Source organism: Simochromis diagramma, unplaced genomic scaffold (genome assembly GCF_900408965.1).
Source record: "Simochromis diagramma unplaced genomic scaffold, fSimDia1.1 OVJJ01000302.1, whole genome shotgun sequence".
Classification (NCBI taxonomy): domain Eukaryota; kingdom Metazoa; phylum Chordata; class Actinopteri; order Cichliformes; family Cichlidae; genus Simochromis; species Simochromis diagramma.
Genome location: NW_024386792.1, coordinates 2,095,556 through 2,115,382, shown reverse-complemented (window position 1 = coordinate 2,115,382; position 19,827 = coordinate 2,095,556). Strand labels below are relative to the sequence as shown.

Genomic DNA, 19,827 nt, shown 5'->3' with positions numbered 1-19,827 from the left:
TTGCAAAAAATCTGAAAGTGGAGCAGAGTGGTATAAAGTAAGGATAACTGATGATTTCAGTAATACATTCTATACATATAGTTGAAAGAAAAAGTTTGAAAACCCTAAGGAATTTTCCCGTCTGCCTCGATTAATCATAGTGTGCAGTCTGACTTCCATCTATATATGCAACAACCTCCAGATGTTTCCTGTAGCTCTTTGTGAGACTTGAATGATGATTAGGAGAAATTGTGGACCGTTTTTTCCTACAAAACTGTATTAGCTCATCAATATTGCTGGGATGTCTTGATTGAACAGCTCTTTAGGTCATGACATTAAATCTCAATTTAAGGTCAAGGTTTAAAGCTCTTCTTCCCGTTTGCTGGTAAGAAGAGCAGTGACAATTTCACACATGCTTGGTGGAGTTAATGGACATTAAAATGTGACTTGGGTCACCAAGACTAATTGTATAGGTAATGTAAACAGTCTCTTCCAAACATTTTTTCACAGAATATTGTTTCAAAAATGCGATGGACCAATGTTTGTTTGTATGTTGTTCTGAGACCAATGGTTTCCATCATGGAATCTTCTCTTAGGACAATTCTCACAGTGAACACATGCACACAGCACAAATGTTTTGCTAAGTAGAGAGATTTCTGCAGGTTTTGTGCATTTGACATGACTTTGGGTTTTTCTGTTTGTCTCTTCAAAGACTGGATGTTGTGCTCCTAGAGTGAACTCTGCAGGGTGCCAGCTCCTAGAGAGAGTAACAATACCCCTAATTTTACTACATTTGTAAACAATTTGCCATATTATGGACAAAACCCAGGCCTTTAGAAATGATTTTGAGTTTTTCTAACTTTCAGCTTCTCTATAATGCTTCACATCTGAGACCGAGTCGTGTTTCCTATTTTCAAGCATGGTGCACTTGCACAGAGCCCCACATACACGCCGAGGACAAAATTAGCAATGCTCAGACCCCTGCATATACAAAGACAGGAAGGCATGACACCTGTGGAAGTGTCCTGTGAACAAGGCATGGTTTACACCCACCTCACAGATTCATCTCTTTAACCCTCTCAGGCTCAAATTAGGTTTATGTTGCTAATGCACAAAAGAATACCTGCAGTGGTACTTCTGAGTAAAAAAACTCATAAAATATGCATGTGGGGTAATCAGGTTGTTAGCTTTTAACTGTTGCAAATCTGCGACGCCTGCCTTGAGAGGGTTAATTGGCACACCTGACTCCGAGTTAAGTTTGGAAAAGTTTTTACCTCAGAGGATAGTTACTTTGTCTCGTTTGCACAGACAGTAATAACTCACCGTGTTCATTGAAGTGAAAGTGCTCAGACCACATTTTATGGCACACATACATTATTTAAACAGTACAGAAAAACAGAAGTTACAAAGTTTCTCAAGCTGCAGATATATATATTTTTTTCTTTTTAATTAATTCATGAAACTATTTTGTAATAACGGTTTCTTGTACATTTTGCAGTTTAGCTTCATTTCTCCTATTCTAATGAGACTTTGTGGACTCACAGTAGGCTACAGCTCCTGGACTCAGGAGAAACAGCACAGAACAGCCTGTTCCCAGGTGCAGTCATATCAAGGCTCACACAGGACAGCAATGTTTGAACACCCTAATCCTCAGCCTTCATTCTTCCCAAACTTCAATAGCTGCCGCTGTTGCCACTTCCCCCACAACAACTGCCTCTGTAATGTTTTGCACACAAACTCAAAGAGGACCCCGACTGGAAGAAAAATTCGTTAGACCTTCAAAGGGGAGCCAAACCTGCTTGATGATAAAACACTGTTTTGACCTATCTCTTTGAAGAGTGTTTCAGTACATGAACTGTACCAAAATCCTGCGCACACAGACTTTGTACAAACTCTCCTGTCCATGCGCAGAAACACGCACACGGCTACATGGCCTTACATACAGAACGACAGAGAGAAGATGGATAGCAGGAGCGAGTATAGTCCATTTTGTGGGAACCCTTCAGATCAATCCAAAAAGGAAAGGGCAGGGTTCTCGCCCCATCAGAATAACAGAGTCCGTTGACCTTTTTAAATGACTGAAAGATACGCTAAGGTAAAGTAAACAGTGGTTTGCTTGCAGCATCATGGCAAGCCGTATTGATCCCGCTTCTCAGAAAAGGTCATGCACATGAGAGGTGATTGTTATTAGATAAGCAAAAAAACAGACTGTGAACTTTTCAGTTTTGCACGCACAAAGACAGACAATCCATGTAATTTTGTTAGCTCGGTATTATTTCAGCGCTGGAAGTTTGTTCATGCACAGAGCTGTGTTATGTGTGGCGCAGCACTTTAGCTTGGCTTTGGCTGGACATCTGTGCTGAATCAGCAGCAGAGCCGTGTGTGGCAGGTCATTAGCTAACGAGGGCCAGTCTAATGTCTGTTAAATAGCTAATAACTGCAGTTAGAGGGAAGGCAGCCAGAAGGCTTGCCTTGGATGTACTTTCAGCAGTCTCCATGAGAACCTTTTTTAAGTCTATCATTTTTTATAGTCCCTTTGGTGATCGGGTCAGGGTTTCATGAAATAAAATAAATAGTTGAGGGGGGTCTGAAAGTTCCTTCTCAAAAAAAAAACCTGTCAGCATCTTTCATCTATCTATATGGCATCTATCTACCCCCCTGCCTGCTTCTCTCTTTCATCTTGTCTTTTCTTTTCGGAAGTGGAGCTCAAAAACCATAAATAATTCATGAGTGCGAAATTGTTCAATAGGCATGTTAAGGTACCCAGAGTTACGCTGTATCTTCTATTCAGCAGACGCCCTCAGGTCTTGCTCGGTCTTTGTACTAAAATGCAATTGGTGATCCTGTCTCAGGTGTATACGTCTATGCATACTTTTCAGACATGTGACCTGTACAGTGTCCGGGACGGCAAAAACACAGTTAAAACATATCAAACACTGGGAACTCCACAGGTTGGGATTTGTGAAAAAATTCCAAGTTTGGGGACTTTCAATACACAGCTCCCACTACAGGATTTTATTTATTAAAAACTCCAAAATTCCCGCCAGAATTATATGCTTTCTTGGCAGTTCTGAACAGACTAAGCGAATGGTTCACAACTGCCTGAATAAATCTAATAAAAAAAAAAAACCTAGCATGCAGCAGAAGAAAGCCTCACTTCCCAGTCTGGTTAAGTGTTCTTATTATGGGAAATCAGTGTGTACAAACTCCTTGTATACAAAGCATCAAGAACTCATATTCAATTACCTTGGGCTTCTATTACTTATTTTAACTTTTGGCATGCTTATTATGTCAACTATTGCTCCAAAAAGAAGATAATATGATTTCCAAGTATCTCTCTCTCTATCACACATCGGTTTGGTACTTGTCCTTATTACTAAATTTTCATTTTCAGACTTTCACTGCCAAAATGATGGCAACTGCATCAACTTGACTGCGAAGCATCTGTTTACAAAGATGCATTAGCTATCACAGATCCTGAGTTTTATTATGTGTTTGACATAAGACACATTGTCACACCACGTGTGAGCAGCTGTCCCCGTCAGCTGGATCTGAGCATAATCTTGATACAAGCCGTGGGAGGGCCACCGTATATCTTCATATATGATTGTGCATTTCAGCAATGTTAAGGATATTGGTTTTCATCATCATATTATGACTCAAAGAACTTCTGCATTTGAAGAGGTCGAATTTCATTATTTTCCAGGCTTTAAAATTCTATTTGTTTTACCAACAAATCAAGAGCTTCAGATTAAAACTGGACTTTAAAAGCGACAAGTCATTTCTGCAACAAGTGTCAAAATGTCAGCAAGTCTTGCATGTGAAGTCATTCTTCGAAGGACTAGAGGGTGGAAATTGATGTCTCAAAAATAACCCTGAGCACTGCAAGCAGGCACATTTTGCCCCATTATATTTAATTGAATGACAGACAGCAAAAAAAAAAGGGCTTTCACTCACAGAGGAGCAGACAGCTGCTTCCACGGCGACAAAGACATTTATGAAAATGGATTGATTTATTCTTTGCAGGTCTTTTTTATTCTTTTAAATGTTTACTACATATGGAATATTGATTTAGATGGAACGGGATGTGATAATTAGCCTCTGTGTTGGGCTTCGACTGTGCACATTTGCCTCTTCTCGATTGCTCTGTGCCGCGTGAGATCACCAAACTGCCACTAAGACAGATAGAAGCCCATCAAACATTGATGAATGCCACTCTGCCTCGTTCTCCACAGCTTTGCATCTCTGGTCTGGCACTGATTTTAATCTCTTGGCCTTGCAGAGGGGACTTAAACACAGAAATGTATCCCAATTAGAACAAACTGAGCAGCTGATTCATATAAAGTGTTATCCTTTTAAAGCAACCCCCCCCCCCACACACACACACACACACACATACACAGACACACAGAGGAACATATTGCCTTATTATAATAACAGCACAGCTAGGGCTAACTCTCCGTACATATCCTAAGGGCAGAATATTTGCCACAGAAGCACTTTACAATTTTCCTCCTGTGAGTCAGTGAGGACAGGCAGAACTGATGTCAATCTCACACTGTCAGTTTCAAGCACATAATACACCGTGAGAATACATCTTTCATGTCCCCTGAATGTTTGTAATTCTGGGAAGCAGGAGAAGCGAGCATGAAATAGCATTTTGCCTCTGTGGAAATCAAAAACCAACCACAAGTTAATGTAAAAATAACTGAATAACTGTGATGGTTCGCTTAACCCTGCCCCACTTAGCTACTGCTGCCACACCTGTCTAATCCCCGATCTCGCATGCAGAATGATAACGGGAACAGATTTGCCCATGAAACATTTATCAAAAATGGCTGATTGATTTCAGGCCAGCAGCGGGGAGAATTATTCTTTTTGGCGTGCAGATTCATGATGATTTGCTCTCTAACTCGTTCACTTCCTATCTGCATAAGCAGTGTTAAGCAGTAAGCTGAGTATCACCAGTAAGTCAAGTGAGGCGGCGGTCCCTCGTTTAGTGATGGCCACGAGCTGGAGGGCCCTTCTCTGAGTCTCTCCTTAACTCACTAACCGTACTTGGTCACTCACCAGGTGACTCCTTCAGCGCTGCTGTCTCATTAAAGTCTTGTTCAGCAGGCGTATATGCTCAATCCCAATTAGTTTCCAGCTAATCCACTTACAGCACGTCACCACATGTGCCACTGACTCACTGGCCTTTGCTGGGGAGAAAAACAGCTTTTAAAGTCTGATGAGACAAAGAGACTTGAAAGACATTCAAAGCTCTTCTTTGGATGCAGGCTGCCTTTTTCTGTTCTGTTCTCTGTCAAAGATGATCCCACACTGCTTCAATAATCTTGAGGTTCAAGCTCTGGGGAGGCCAATCCACAACTGATTGTGTGTTTTTTCTATCCAAGTATGCTTTTACTCCATTGGCAGTGTGTTTGGAATTATTAATGAAGTTGTTGCCACACAGATACTTCCCAAATGGTTTTACATAGTGGATCAAAGTCTGACAGTACTGACAGTACTCTATATTTATGATTTGATTAATTCTGAAAAGATCCCCAACATCACACGTGACAGACCCTCCACAGTGTTTTACAGATGGCTGTACAGACTCACTGTTGTACCTCTCTCTTGATTTAATCTGGACTTACTAATGACACTTTGGAACAAAAACTTTCAAATTTGGATTCATCACTCCACCGGACCTGTTGCTGCTGATTTTCAGTCCAGTTCTTGTGTAATTATGCATACCTCAGCCTTTTTCCCAGTTTCCCTTGCTTAAGAATAGTTTTTTGACAGGCAACCTTCCACTGAGACCATTTCTGATGAGGCTTGAACTGCCAGTTGATCAGGTCCAGTGTCAAGTCTGTGCTCTACAGGAGTCTTTATATTTCTTAACGGCATGACTTTCAGATACTGTTCGCCACAGATAGTTTTTTAGGCCTGTCCCATTTCCTCAATATTCTGGCTCTACAACTCCACCCTCCCATTTCTGATGAGACTTCAGCTGATGGGCTAGATGCCTCGCTCAGGTGTCTGGTCTTTGTGGATTATTGTCTTGTTTCTTAAAGAAAGCATGGAGAACTGTTGCTCAAGGCTGGTTGAATTTAATTACACTAAAGTCTGACTCTTTGGAAGGAAAATACAAATAAATGATAAGTGGATAAATACTATTGCATTATATTATGTATAGGACAAACACAGGCTACTCCAATGTACCCTAGGAAGGTGATAATTGTTTGCTAGCTAGCTGTCTACTTTTTTTTTTCATTACAATTGTAGCTGTGTTTAACAAATGCTAACACTTGCTAAGGTAACAATAGATCTTGGGTGCCGACATCACCTTCCAAAATCCCAGCAGGAGCCCGAAAGGCTTCATTCCAAACCGCATGCCACATTCCGGGCATATTTTAGGTGGATGTACCATTCCTAAAATGTCTTTCCCAACTGAATAGTTTGAAAGTGTAAAAGTGACCCACAGTTTTGGGTTATATGCAACAAGGAACTGGTGATTCACAGATTTTAGCAACAAAACCTGTAATTACACGTTTAATTTGTACCCGCTGCGAAAAAGGATACGGTCTGAACATGGTGGGTTGCCTGTTTGCCACAGATGTGATTACTCAAAATAGTGTCTGCAAGCATAGACCAGGCACAGATTTTTGGCTCTGACTGTGCCAAGGCATACACACATTATTCCAGCACTTAGTCACACAAATGTTCTCTGTTTGGTACACAAGATGGGAGAAACGAGAACGGGAGAAACTTTGGTCGTTATATTGTTAAATGTGGTCCTTTTATTTGCTCCCGGTAGTGATTTGACATCCCCCAAAACGTGGGATTATAAAGCAGCATGAGGACCTTAGAGCATTTCCTAAGCTGTATAAATCTGAGACACGATATGGCTCTTATTAGATAAGCAAATGTGTATGTAAATACATAATACATGACTGCTGGTGTCTTGTGGTGCCTAAATGAGTGTAAGCAGTAAGCACTTAATGGTTTTGTTTTATTTGCAATTTTCTGTTTTATGAACACCAGCTTGTTCAAGAGAAAATGGGGGCTGAGTGACAGTAAAAGGCAGCATCATCCTCAGGGGTTCAAAGCACTCCCAATCCTCTGTATCACTGTCTGAAAGCCCTTAGCTACAAATGAACACATAACATTTGGTGTCTGTTGTTTTGAGTGGCTTGTTGACGTGTGAAACTGTCCTTGTGAAGCCGAATATTTCTGACTTGAGCATCTGCTTCTTGCTGATACATACAAACTCCCAACTTTTACAGCAATGAGAAATTATCTGGTCTCCCAAGGCAGGAGATGAGTAATGTGTGTTAACATAAAGCGGAGCCCCGCATCGTTTTAATGTGCAACAGCAACACGAAGACGGAGGTTTCTCTACCAACACGAGCCTCCATTACAAGGCCTTACTAATCCATCCATGCAAATCCATGTCCAAAATGCGCCTTTTGTGTATAATCCCGACACAATTTCTGTGGGATTAGGATTTAGCAAGGAAAGGGGGGCAAAAAAAACTGACTGGTGGAATGCAGTACATCAAAAATATCAGTGAGTTGTGTTCAGTTTGTTTATCCCTCGCTGCTTTTACATGTTACACCACATCAAAGACCTGGCGCCTTGGAGGAGGACATCTGCTTCAGACATCATTCGACCAACTTCTGTTTGTTACTGTGCGGCTTGTCTGTGTGATAAATAACGTGTGCGCCGCAGAACCCGAGTGGTGTCCTGCGTTTACAGATTATTTTACTGACTGTATCGCAAGAGTTTACCCTACTTCAGCCCCCGCTCCGCCAATTCACTGCCTTGTTTAGTACCCTTCAAAGATTTTATCTTCAAAGCCATCTGTACTATAGTCGGTCAAAAAGCACACCCAAACTCGGCCTCTCTGGAGGAGAGGAGGTGAGGGGTTTTCAGTAAAAAAAAAAAAGATGTTTCTGTGCATCTAAATGCAGCTTTGTCTTCAATTCGTCACCAAACAATTGATTGTTTTTTGTGATAGACTTAAAGTGACCATTTGATATGGCATTTGCACTTTTTCTTAGTTTTCTGTTATGAATAGCTTTCTTTAAAATCTGCTATTACTGCAGCCAATTAGCTTAGCTTAGCTTAGCTTAGCATAAAGGTATGACTGTCTCTCAGCATCCAAATAGCCCCTTTAAAATGAAAAATGAAAATTAGGTTTTTCTACTTTCCTGTGGTTTTCAAGCTGATGTTACTGATATTTACAGCTGGAGTTTGGAAGCAGACTGATAGTATGACAAAAATGTAAGAAAATATTTTTGTAGGCACTTTTATTCATTCTCTTGTGGTGAGTTGGTTAAGAATGTAAAGACTCCAAACCACCTGTAAAACCACAACAGCATTTTTGTTTTTTACACAAAAACCTAGAGCCTATTACTTAAGAAAGATGTAAAGATTCTTGCAAGCTAATTGATGTGTTTTCAGAAAGCCAGACTAGCTGTTAACATCTTTCTGAGGGGTATAATACAAACAGATTAATGGATTTGCTTTTTTGAGTATAAAGTTAGGATTAGCTTTTCATCCAGGCTAAATCATCACGGTGATTCATGCCGAATTTATAACCTAGGTGGGAGCAGGTTATGTTCAGAGTTTCCGTTTGAAGCTGGAATCACCACATTTTCACTAATTTCACATATTATGCTTGTTTTACTGCATGGTATGCTAAATCCTAAAATTTATTGTTTTCTGCAGTATTGTTCGCTTGTTTTATTTGCAAAAGTGTTGCATTTTACTCTAAATTTTTTTGGTTGTTTATGGATTTTTTAACATTTTATTATCCTTTTCTGATATTGTCTCCAGTTGGAGTTGGTGGCACTCGTAGGGATCATTTTGTGTGGAAAATGAGTTGTGTGATGCTTTTTCTGAGTCTGCAACAGAAACCCCAGCAAAGCAGAAAAAATTTGATAACTACCAGCATGAAAAGTGTTACCTCTGACTTACCTCAGACAGTTTTCTCGAGCCAGCTAACGCAGTGAAAGCCCAGTTGTGCTGAATTTCATTCATAGTATACTCCTCAGGTCTTTATGCTAAGCTACACATGATGCTCATGGAAGATTTTCAATGTACATTTCTTCAATTACAACCAAAGATATATTATAACAAACTAACATTATTAAGATGTTTAGAATTGTTCTTCATTAAAATAACATATTGTTTTGATATGAAATACAGTTATTTTAAAACTCAGTCTGAATCATAGGAGTGGTTCATTGTGTTCTGTGAGGATTTATAGCAAATCAGTCACATCAGACAGAAGGCAAGACCATCCCAACCCAACCCAACCATCAGCATCGCTCTGGCTTTCAGCTATGTTCTCAGTGCAGATATGGCAGATAGCCTGTTTACAATACACCTGGAATATGATCCACCTGGTGAGAACTCAAGGAATGACCATCTTCTTTGGATTATGACCCAGTGGATAACAAAAAGCTGCAAAGTGCAACACAGTCTGAAGTTTATAAGCAGGAAAAGCCAGCCTGTTGATTTCCCCAAGGACACGGTACAGCTCTTCCTGGTAGCCATGCATGAGGAAAGAGGCACACTAATCTATTTCACACTTTCCATTTTATTTTTCACTTGCATGTTCTCCTGAAGCAACGACGCCAATAAATAATGCAGTAATGTTAACTCCCCAAACAGGTTGCCCCAGAAATAGCGCAGTGTATTCTTGTGTCATTTTAGGTTATTAAGGAAGCTTCTACAACCAGTGGGCTTTGCTGAGATAATCTCCTGCTTTGCTTGAGGCAGCAGAAGACTTTATTTTCAGACCAAAGCCGTTTGTCTCTCGCTTCAGGGGAAATGTCAATTGTTTATTATTACTATTTCCCCTCATATCTCATGTAGTACTTTTTAAACTCCTTACATCACCATGTAACACAGTAAAGCTTAATAGGGGAGTTGCTGCTCTTTGTGCATTAATAATGCAGTCTCTTGTTGCACAGAGGGTCATCTTAAGTACACCGGCACCAGCTGCGGGAGGGTCAATGCCTTTACTGGAGAACACTCTGGCAGGATTGATATTGAATTATTCTAATCTGTTTTACAGTTAAGCTGCGCCTCAGGATCCAGATTCTACACCGATTGGGTGGCAAGAGAAACAGATACCTGGGTGCTCTATTGCTGCAGGCGCACTACAAATCATCTGTATCTCTTCCTGATCTCGATCCAGTTTCAAGTTGCAGGGAACCACAGCTTAGGACATTAGTCACAGGAAAAGAAGAAGTAACTCGCTCAGCAAGCTACAGTGCGCCTGCTCCTAGCTCCTCTCTGAGACACGGGGAGAATCTGCGGCAGATTAGTGTGGTTTTAAAAGGAAATGGAGCCTGCAGTGAGCTACTCTGGAGAAAATATGTGGAATTTGGTGAAATCTGTCATAGTGAGGCATTGAGACAGAAGACTGTGTCTTTCATGCCGGTAGGGCACAGGATGCAGAGGCGCGAGTCACTCATCAAGCTTTCATACTGTATGCAGAGTGGCAAAGAAAGAAAGAACAAAAGTGCAGCGTCATTCCTGAAATGCTTTGTGTACTTTAAAGCTAGTACTGTTTTTGGTGTATTTAAACAGATTAGCTTTATTAGGCCGTGTCATTTTTAAGTACTTAAAACTTGATACGTTCACTTTTTATATTTGTGTCATGTTCAAATTCTCAAAGTTGTTATAAGCCTGAATTGGAACATAAATTGGATAAAAACGAGATGGATGAATGGATGCAAACATTCTAGGACACAGTATTTATGACACAGGTTAGGATACTATACTATCTAATACAACATAAATTGGTCATAAATCATAATAATGTCCTATCGTTTGCATGAACAGGAAAATTAGCTAAAGAGGATAAAACCTTTATATATACCACACTGTAAACATGTTTGTTTCTGCATTTTATCACGAAGATTGTTGGAGATTGATTCTTTGAAACTGGTTCCTCAAGTGGTCTTGAGAGGAAGTGTGGAGTTTGGGATTTCAGCAGCCCATTCCTGCATGTGTCAAACATATAGTTAGCTAAGAATAAACAGCATACCTCTGCTGTACAGAGCTTTCAGCTACAGAGATAACAACCTTTTAAAAAAAAACTTCAATCTATAATCTGCTCAGTTTTAAAAGTTAATCCCTTACATTAGCCTACTCATGTGCTTACTTGTGTGGGCTGCGCATAATTTTGTGTGGCTGTTTTTTCAAACACTGGTATGTTTACATTTGCATTTGTCTCTTTTTTTACTTCCCAAGGCTCCTAATACCTGAACAATCGGATCAACTTCCTTGAAGCACAGGTGCGCGTGTCCTCTGCTGCATACTATCTGTACCGTCCAGTTACCCATAACGCCTCGCTCTGCTTATGTTTGCAAAGATGTTTGTGTGTCTGGAGAGGCACAATCCCCTCCCTACATGCCTACTGACTTCCAGTTTATCTAAAAGTCTCTATGTGTTTGTTATTTTGTTAGGGTTAAGGGTTAGAGATCTCCACCAGTGCTAACACTGCATCTATAAGGTCTATAAGGCACGAATACCTGCCCCCAAGCAAGCCGGACTGCAAACAGTTTTGTGAGATCAAAGCAGAGGAACCAGGCCTGGACATCACCTGACCTGAATTCAATTAAAGCTTTACAGGCAGATGAGAGGGGAGGCTAAAAGAGCTGGGGCTGTTTCACAACATTGTTTCAGACAAAACCGATGGAGAGAGAGAGGAAAGACAAGCAGAAGGAAGTCAGATGACACTTGCTCTTTGGGGAGAAATCTCAATCTTTTTTTCCTTCATTCTCTCTCTTTCTCTCTGTACACTGGCAGACACACACTAGGCCCATAGGTCTCATTCGTTTACTCAGCCTGTGGGCATATGCGACTTTAATGAGCCGGTGCTGAATGGATATTAGGCAGAGATTCTCATGCTGGACCGCTCTCTGCTCGGGCATTTTTTTTTTTTGGCAGCCACTTCACAGCATGGTGTCGAGTTCAGTTGTTAACCACATGTTCAGAGACATTTGCCTCGTTTTAAACGCGTGTTCGCCAAGGTCACGAGAACACAATTAATAAACAGGACGAGCTGAGGAAGTGGACGCTCACACTGTGGACAGAATAAACACGGCAACGCTCCGCTGTGCATGCACTGAATGGGAGAGGAGTCCATGACGTCAGAGCTGAAGGTGGCAAGGTCAGATCCTGGGTGCCCTCGCGGAGAGCTGATGTCCTTAATGGAAAAACTCTCCAACAAATTCAGAGTGCATTTGTCGCAGAGGAAATGCTTCAAATGCTATGTTTGTTTGTTTTTTATTGTCAGGAACTGTGCTCGATCAGGAAATCTGCAGCAGACAATTTGAATTAAATCATTACGCTAAGTTGGATTTATGTGCGTAACAAATAACTAGATAAGCACAGAGCCCAAAACAAACAAACTGAGAATCACACAGACATCACTTTCACCGTCAGCTGTTGTTGGTGTGTGATCCCCCCACCCCACTCTCGTCTAGCTCGTACCGCTACTTTTCCGAAGGGGAGAGCAGCAGGCAAGAAAATCGCCAGTCATTTCTCTTCTCGTGCGCTGTTCTATAAGATTGCGATTTTTCCCGATATCACCTGAAGGCATCAGCAGCATGCCGGCACCTGAACCGTTGTGGAGTGGAGCAGCGAGGCAAACCATAGCCCATAGCTTTTTTCTTTTCTTTTCTCCTGCAATAAGCCACCATGTGTGATGCCTCCGAGCATATCGGAGCTGAAGGCAATAAAACTGTGAGAATAAGCTGAAGAGGAGAAAAGTAGCGGATTGCCATCAGCAGAAGCTCCCTCCCGCCTCATCTGAGAGATCCTCGCAAACGAGATTTAGAAAGAAAAAAAGGAAAAAAACGAACAGATTTATGTGAAGGGAAGTTTGGGAACGACAACCAGCGCTGGTTAAGCTGGTCTGGTGAGTAGTCTCGAATCATATTTCAAGAGCATGGCACATGGTTTGATTTGATTTTTTTTTTCTTTCAAGCGACTCTTGAAACTTTGGACTGAACTCAAAGCACTTTTCTTTTAGTAAGCGCTAAAAAAAAGTGAGTATTTTGTCTGACTTGTGCCAAAAAAAGAACCAAACGCGCAATTACGCACGCTCACAACGCTCACAATCGCGCGCATTGGGTAGTAGTAGTAAGTAGGTTGCATGTTGACAAGTTGTCAAGCTCCATGCAGCACAGGCTTTTTTTTTCCTGCGGGCGCACCAGCTGGAGCTCTGCAGTCCGGGCAAGAGCAGTGAGACAGCGCCATCAATCGCATGGCAGCCACACTCCTCTGTGCGTAAAGTGCAGCTTTGGTCTGAGAGGAGCAACGTGTGTGATGATGAGAGGGGTGGTGGTGGCGGGGGTGGGGGTGATAGGATCAGCGCCTTCGTAGCCAGTGTACCAACACTATCAGTCACCCTGCTCTAATGCCCAAACACAGACCCCGGGACGCACTGCTGGCCACTTTATTTCCAGCCGTACCCGGGATATTAAAAAAACAATAACATTAGTGAGAGTAATGAGAAGATCATCTCAAGAGCTGATGTTTAAAATGCAACAACACACGCGAGGATTATTATTATTATTTATTTATTTATATTTTTTGCATTTGCACGTTTTATTAGCTCATTTGTCATCATCTGGGAATACCTGAACTGAGATTTCATTACCAAAATAAGGTTTGTCCACATTCTTACGCTGACAGCTGGATTATGATATAAAGGCTAAGTCAGATTCTTCAGCAGAAAGTGAATATGAAAGATTTGTTTGTTAATCATTAGCCAGAAGGCCATGCACAAAATAACCTGTAACCTAATAAGGCTTGGTCCTTTATAAGGATGTCTCCCACCTCAAAAAAAAAAAAAAAAAAAAAAAAAAAAAGGGGGGGGGGGGCATTAATTTGTCTTGCTGTAAATAAAAGGAGAATACAGAAACGAGGGGGGTGGGATCCATTAGGACTCACACCTCATGAGTCCAGTAGCCTTAATGCTTCCAAACAGCAATTTGGGATAAATTATATAATTATACTGGGATTTGATTTTCTACTCGTGTAGCCACAATCAGAACACCGTGGAAAGTGAACGTTTGGGGGTTGGAAAGTTTTGAATAATTTTAGCTGAAAGGAATAAGAATACTACAAAAAAGGGGGGCAGGTTACCTTGGGGCTGAAGTGGTAGCTGCTGAATGAAAATTAAAGCGATTCCGCGGAAAGGACCAGGGTTCAGCCTTTCTGGAAATATTTCATATGAGAATACAAGGCGAACCGCATTAAATCAAATCAAAAGGGTCGCGGGTTCAGAGCGGAAAAGGTCCTATCCTGCTGCCAGCCCGGTAAGTAGATCCGGACGTGCGCAGCGCGGAGAGATACCAGGCAAGTGGAGTGTGGGAGAGAAAGGAAAGGAAAGCAGTGAGGGAAGAGAGAGCGCTTGCCTGCTGGTGGCAGATGGGGTAACGGAGAGGAGAAAAGTCCACGTAATACCATGCCGAGATTTGGACTACATAAACTACATGCAAAACCCCCAAATCTCCGAATTTAATATTAAAAGAGGTACGTAAGTTGTTGTGTTTTTACTCAGTGGGATTTTTTTGGCGGTCAGCGATGTTTAAGCGTCTGCATCTCTGTAACGTGGAAAAAAAAAGTTAGGTCTGCTATTGTGAGGTGCGAAAGAAAAGCAACCGCTGGCTACTTTGGGTGATTCTTTGGAGAACTTTTCGATACAAAGTGAATGTCGAACGTCGTTTTTGATGACGTACGCACACACTTTGTGCTGTTTTGTGTTGGGAATACGTATCTTTTTTCCTACTAACCCCCCAGCAAATCTCTGCTAAGTGCACGTCTGCCATCGTTTCGAAGTGAATGGCTGTAGTTGGGGGATGGGGTTAGACGTGAAATAGTCTCGAGGCACCTAACTCATTTTTTTGAAACATTTGAACTTTTTTTTTTTTTTCAAAATGAAAAACGGCTCGCTGCCGAGAGCATTCAGAGAAACGGAATTTAAACAAATGGATACTCTTCTGTATCGTAAAGAAAAAGGGAAAAAAAGAGCCAGAATTTTAAGTTTTAGTTACAGTTTCTTTTTTTCTGCAGCAGTTGTCTGCAAGCAGATGGTTCTTTTGTACCTGCGGGTTATAGTTTTAGATTAAAGGTGATTGGGGCTCAAACCCTGTCATTTATTAACCCCGCATAAAACATTAATAATTAAACTAGTGGGGCTGTTTTGTCACGCCAAAAGTAAATATATATATATATTTGTTTTTTTACAACGTGCGCACACATAGCAGCGTCTTGCTTTTTATTTGTCTTTGTGGACTCCCACACGGAGCCGGGGACGTTGTAAAGCAGTTGTAAACGAATGAATCCGCAATTTGAAAGCACTTTCTCAGTCATCTGGCCTTCGAGTTTAATTCTGATTGTACTTCGACGAGATTATACAGAGATTATTTTATTTACCACACACCTTTGCCATCATCATCTTTTTTTGCTGCATTTCTGCACGAGTGAAAGTCCAGCATCATTTTGTAGTTACGAGATTGTTCGTAGTGCTCGTGTAGTAATATGTTAATGAGTATAATCAGATTTCTATATGTCTAATGTGCAACCCAAAAATGTAAATTATAGCACTGCAGTTTTCAAAGAAGCCCGAGCTTTTTTTTCTTTTTTCTTTAGCTCATTATGAGGAGGTTTTGTGACATTTGCGTGTTCAGAAGGGCACCCATGGCAGGCATCTGCCATTGTCACCTAACTGACTGATCTGCTTCATCTTATTTCCACATGAAACCTGTTTAGTCTTTGTCACACTTATCATCACTTGTCATGATATTTAAAGGAGTCTGGGGAAAAAAATTGTGCGATAAATAATGTGGTTTTCAGCATTATAGCGGTTTTCCAGCCTACTTAGATGAAGACTGATTGTTGAAAATAAAAATTTCCCCTTAAATGTTATTGTAGGATCCCAATGAAATGTTTCTGCAGGATTATAGGTCTAAAATCCTTTTTTTCTCTCCCTCTCAGGTGGTTCGGTGAAGATCACGGTACGATAATGGGGAAGCACTGGGTTCCACTGCTTGTGCTGCTCCAGCAGCTCCTCTGTGGCTGTGCAGGGAACCAAAGGATGGCGAGGGCCACCTCCATGCAGTTCACGCATTCTCTTTACAATGCCACCATATATGAGAACTCTGCTGCTAAGACTTACTTAGAAAGTCACACCAAAATGGGAATCTTTATCACAGACCCAGAGTGGGACATACGGTACAAAATCATCTCTGGAGACAATGAGAACCTATTCAAAGCAGAGGACTATCTGCTGGGAGATTTCAGTTTTTTGCGAATAAGGACCAAAGGAGGCAGCACTGCCATTCTGAACCGGGAGGTTAAAGACCACTACGTGCTGACTATTAAAGCTTCTGAGAGAAACACTAATTTGGAGTGTCGCACTCGAGTGAAGGTACAGGTACTGGACACCAATGACCTCAGGCCTCTCTTCTCACCCACGTCCTATAGCATCGCTCTGCCAGAGAACACGGCAATCCGCACAAGCGTGGCCAAAGTCACGGCAACTGATGCAGACATCGGTACAAATGGAGAATACTACTATAGTTTCCGGGAATGGACAGACATGTTTGCAGTACATCCAACCAGCGGTGTGGTGACACTGACGGGCAAACTAGATTACTCTGAGACGAAGCTGTACGAGTTGGAGATCCTTGCCGTGGACAGAGGGATGAAGCTGTACGGGAGCAGTGGTTTCAGTAGCATGGCCAGACTTACAGTCAGGGTGGAGCAGGCCAATGAGCACGCACCTGTAATTACTGCAGTAACCTTGGCCCCCTCTGATGCAGATCATGACCCCACTTATGCCATTGTGACAGTGGAGGACAAAGATCAAGGACCAAATGGAGAAATAGCATCACTGAGCATTGTGGCTGGTGACCCTCTTCAACAGTTCAAGGCTGTAAGAACCAACCCCGGGAGCAGGGAGTATAAAATAAAAGCAGTCAAAGATGTCGACTGGGATAGCCAACCTTTTGGATACAACCTCACTTTACAGGCAAAGGACAAAGGCAGCCCCCCTCAATTTTCATCAGCTAAATTGGTACATGTCACTTCTCCACAGTTCAAAGTGGGCCCTGCTGTATTTGAAAAGACCATTTACAGAGTCAATCTGAGTGAATTCGCCCCCCTTCACACACCTGTCACTATGGTAACAGCTGTGCCAAAGTATCCACAGCTAAAATATGCTTTTAGGCACAAATCTGACAAGAACAGATTCACCATCAATCCAGATACTGGCTTAATCAGCACCGCAGGGCCAATCAATGCTGATATTTCCTCACAATTTCAGTTGGATGTGATTACAAGTGACAAAAAAGCAACAACCAAAGTGATTGTTGATGTGATTGATGTAAATAACAATGCACCTGAATTCCAGCAGACATCTTACAAGGCCAGTGTTGACGAGAATGTACCCATAGGGACTAGTGTGGTGACTGTTAAAGCCACTGATCTAGACAAAGGGGAGAATGGCTATGTGACCTACAGCATTACCAATGTGAATCCTCAGCCGTTTGTCATTGACTACTTCTCTGGTGTCATCAGTACCTCGGAGGTCCTAGATTATGAGCTCATGCCCAGGATTTACAATCTTAAAGTCAGAGCATCAGACTGGGGATCCCCATTCCGGAGAGAGGTGGAAGCATCAGTCATTATAACGTTAAACAACCTGAATGACAATAAGCCTTTGTTTGAAAATGTGGACTGTGAAGTGACTGTGCCGAGAGATCACGGCGTGGGAGAGCAGATAACAACAGCATCTGCCATTGATGCTGATGAACTGCAGCTAGTACGGTACAATATTAAAGCTGGGAATGATCTTGACCTGTTTGAGCTGAACCCAAACTCTGGCATGCTTTCACTGAAGCACTCGCTGAGCGAGGGAGAGGCAGCTAAGGTCTCGTTTCATAGTTTACAAATCGTTGCATCTGATGGCGAACATGAGACTCAGCCAATGATTATGAACATAACTGTCATCACGGCGCGCAAGCCCGTCCAGTTAAAGTGCGTGGAAACCGGAGTCGCTACTATGCTGGCTGAAAAGCTGCTTCAGGGCAGCAAAATCCACACGCAGAATGAGCCAGATGACAACTTCATGGACTTTCACTCAGTCAACCGGTACACTCCTCAGTTCTCAGAGTCTTTTCCAAGTGTTACTGAAGTCAAAGAAGATCTCCCTGTCGGGGCCCGGATTGTCCATTTAAATGCCACAGACTCAGATAGTGGCTTTAATGGGAAGCTAGTGTATGTTATTTCAGGAGGAGATGCAGAAAGCCACTTCATAGTAGATATGGAAACTGGTTGGCTTTTGGTTTACTCTCCTCTTGACCGGGAAACAGCAGATCACTACACCCTCAACATTACAGTTTATGATCTCGGGATACCACAGAAATCCTCATCGCGTCTCTTGGATGTTAAAATCTTAGACACCAATGACAATAGCCCCCAGTTTTTGCAAGAATCTTATTCTGTTGAAATAACTGAGAGTACACCTGTTGGGACTGAAATCATCCAGGTGGATTCAACAGATAAGGATCGAGGTGACAATGGAATCGTCAAGTACTCAATTTTGGGAGGCACAGATCATTTTGCAATCAATGAAAATACCGGTGTGGTGACAGTGACAAAGCCACTGGATCGCGAGCTCCATCCATTTTATGTCTTGAAGATTGCGGCACGTGACCAGGCAGTAAGTGAGCCTCAGCTGGTGTCCACAGTTCCCCTCAAAATCACCTTGGAAGATGTGAATGATAATCCACCCAAATTCTTCCCTCCTAATTACCGTGTAAAAGTGAGGGAGGACCTTCCAATCGGTACAGTAATCATGTGGCTGGAGGCTCATGACCCCGATATTGGGCCTTCCAGTCAGGTACGATACAGCCTTATTGATAATGGAGACGGGAATTTCGAAGTAGACAAACTCAGCGGTGCGCTGCGAATTGTTCAGAATCTAGATTATGAGACAAAACAGGTGTATAATCTTACTGCAAAAGCTAAAGACAAAGGGAAGCCCATGTCTTTGTCATCAACCTGCTTTATCGAGGTGGACGTGGTGGACGTGAATGAGAATCTTTACAGGCCTATGTTCCGATCGTTTGTGGAAAAGGGATTTATAAAAGAGGATGCGGTCATTGGGACTTCAGTGATGAGTGTAACAGCTGAAGATGAAGACAGAGGCCGAGATGGAGAGATTCGATACTCCATCCGAGATGGGTCTGGCCTGGGGGTATTCTCCATTGATGAGGAAACTGGTGAGTCTCTTTATTCGCTAGATCTATGTGAAGCTTGTGTTGAAAGATCTGCATAAGGAAAGTATTATGCAGCTACAGTTTATTCAGTCATGTTGCACTGTGTGGAATAATGAGCTAAGGGAGTCTTCTAAGAGACCGGTGAAGTTCCCTTTTTCAGTCATTTTTCTTCTTTTGGAGATTTTATGGCAGGAACAGATGGACTAGCTCTCTCTTAGACCTGTGTGGACATTCACAAGTAGGTGCTGGTGTACAAGGAACACACATGGATTCATTATAAAATGGGTTGCATTTGGAAAACGGTCAAATCTGTTTGACCCAAATCTAAAATGTTAAGCATATATATTTTCAGTATAGTACCAATGGCACGGATTTTCTTGTGGATTTCCTATCATGCTGCAGAAAATATGTTAATACACTCTCAGCTGCCCAGAATGAGTCCAACAGCTGACTCAAATTAGCACAAAATAAGCAGTCTGGGATTCATGGAGTTCCTACCCCAAACATAGCAATCACCTGGGTTGGATGTTTGTGCCTGGCTTCTCTG

General features: G+C 42.0%; 1 protein-coding gene across 1 annotated transcript in view; it reads left to right on the top strand.

Moving 5' to 3' along the window:
* The first annotated feature begins 14,368 nt into the window (after window positions 1–14,368).
* The window catches only part of fat1a (FAT atypical cadherin 1a), a 76,001-nt gene continuing 70,542 nt past the window's right edge, over window positions 14,369–19,827 (top strand). The window contains exons 1-2 of the mRNA XM_040023765.1: window positions 14,369–14,530; window positions 15,994–19,283. Coding sequence (XP_039879699.1) covers window positions 14,490–14,530; window positions 15,994–19,283 — 3,331 coding nt within the window. The 5' untranslated portion in view covers window positions 14,369–14,489. The remainder of the gene's footprint in view (window positions 14,531–15,993; window positions 19,284–19,827) is intronic.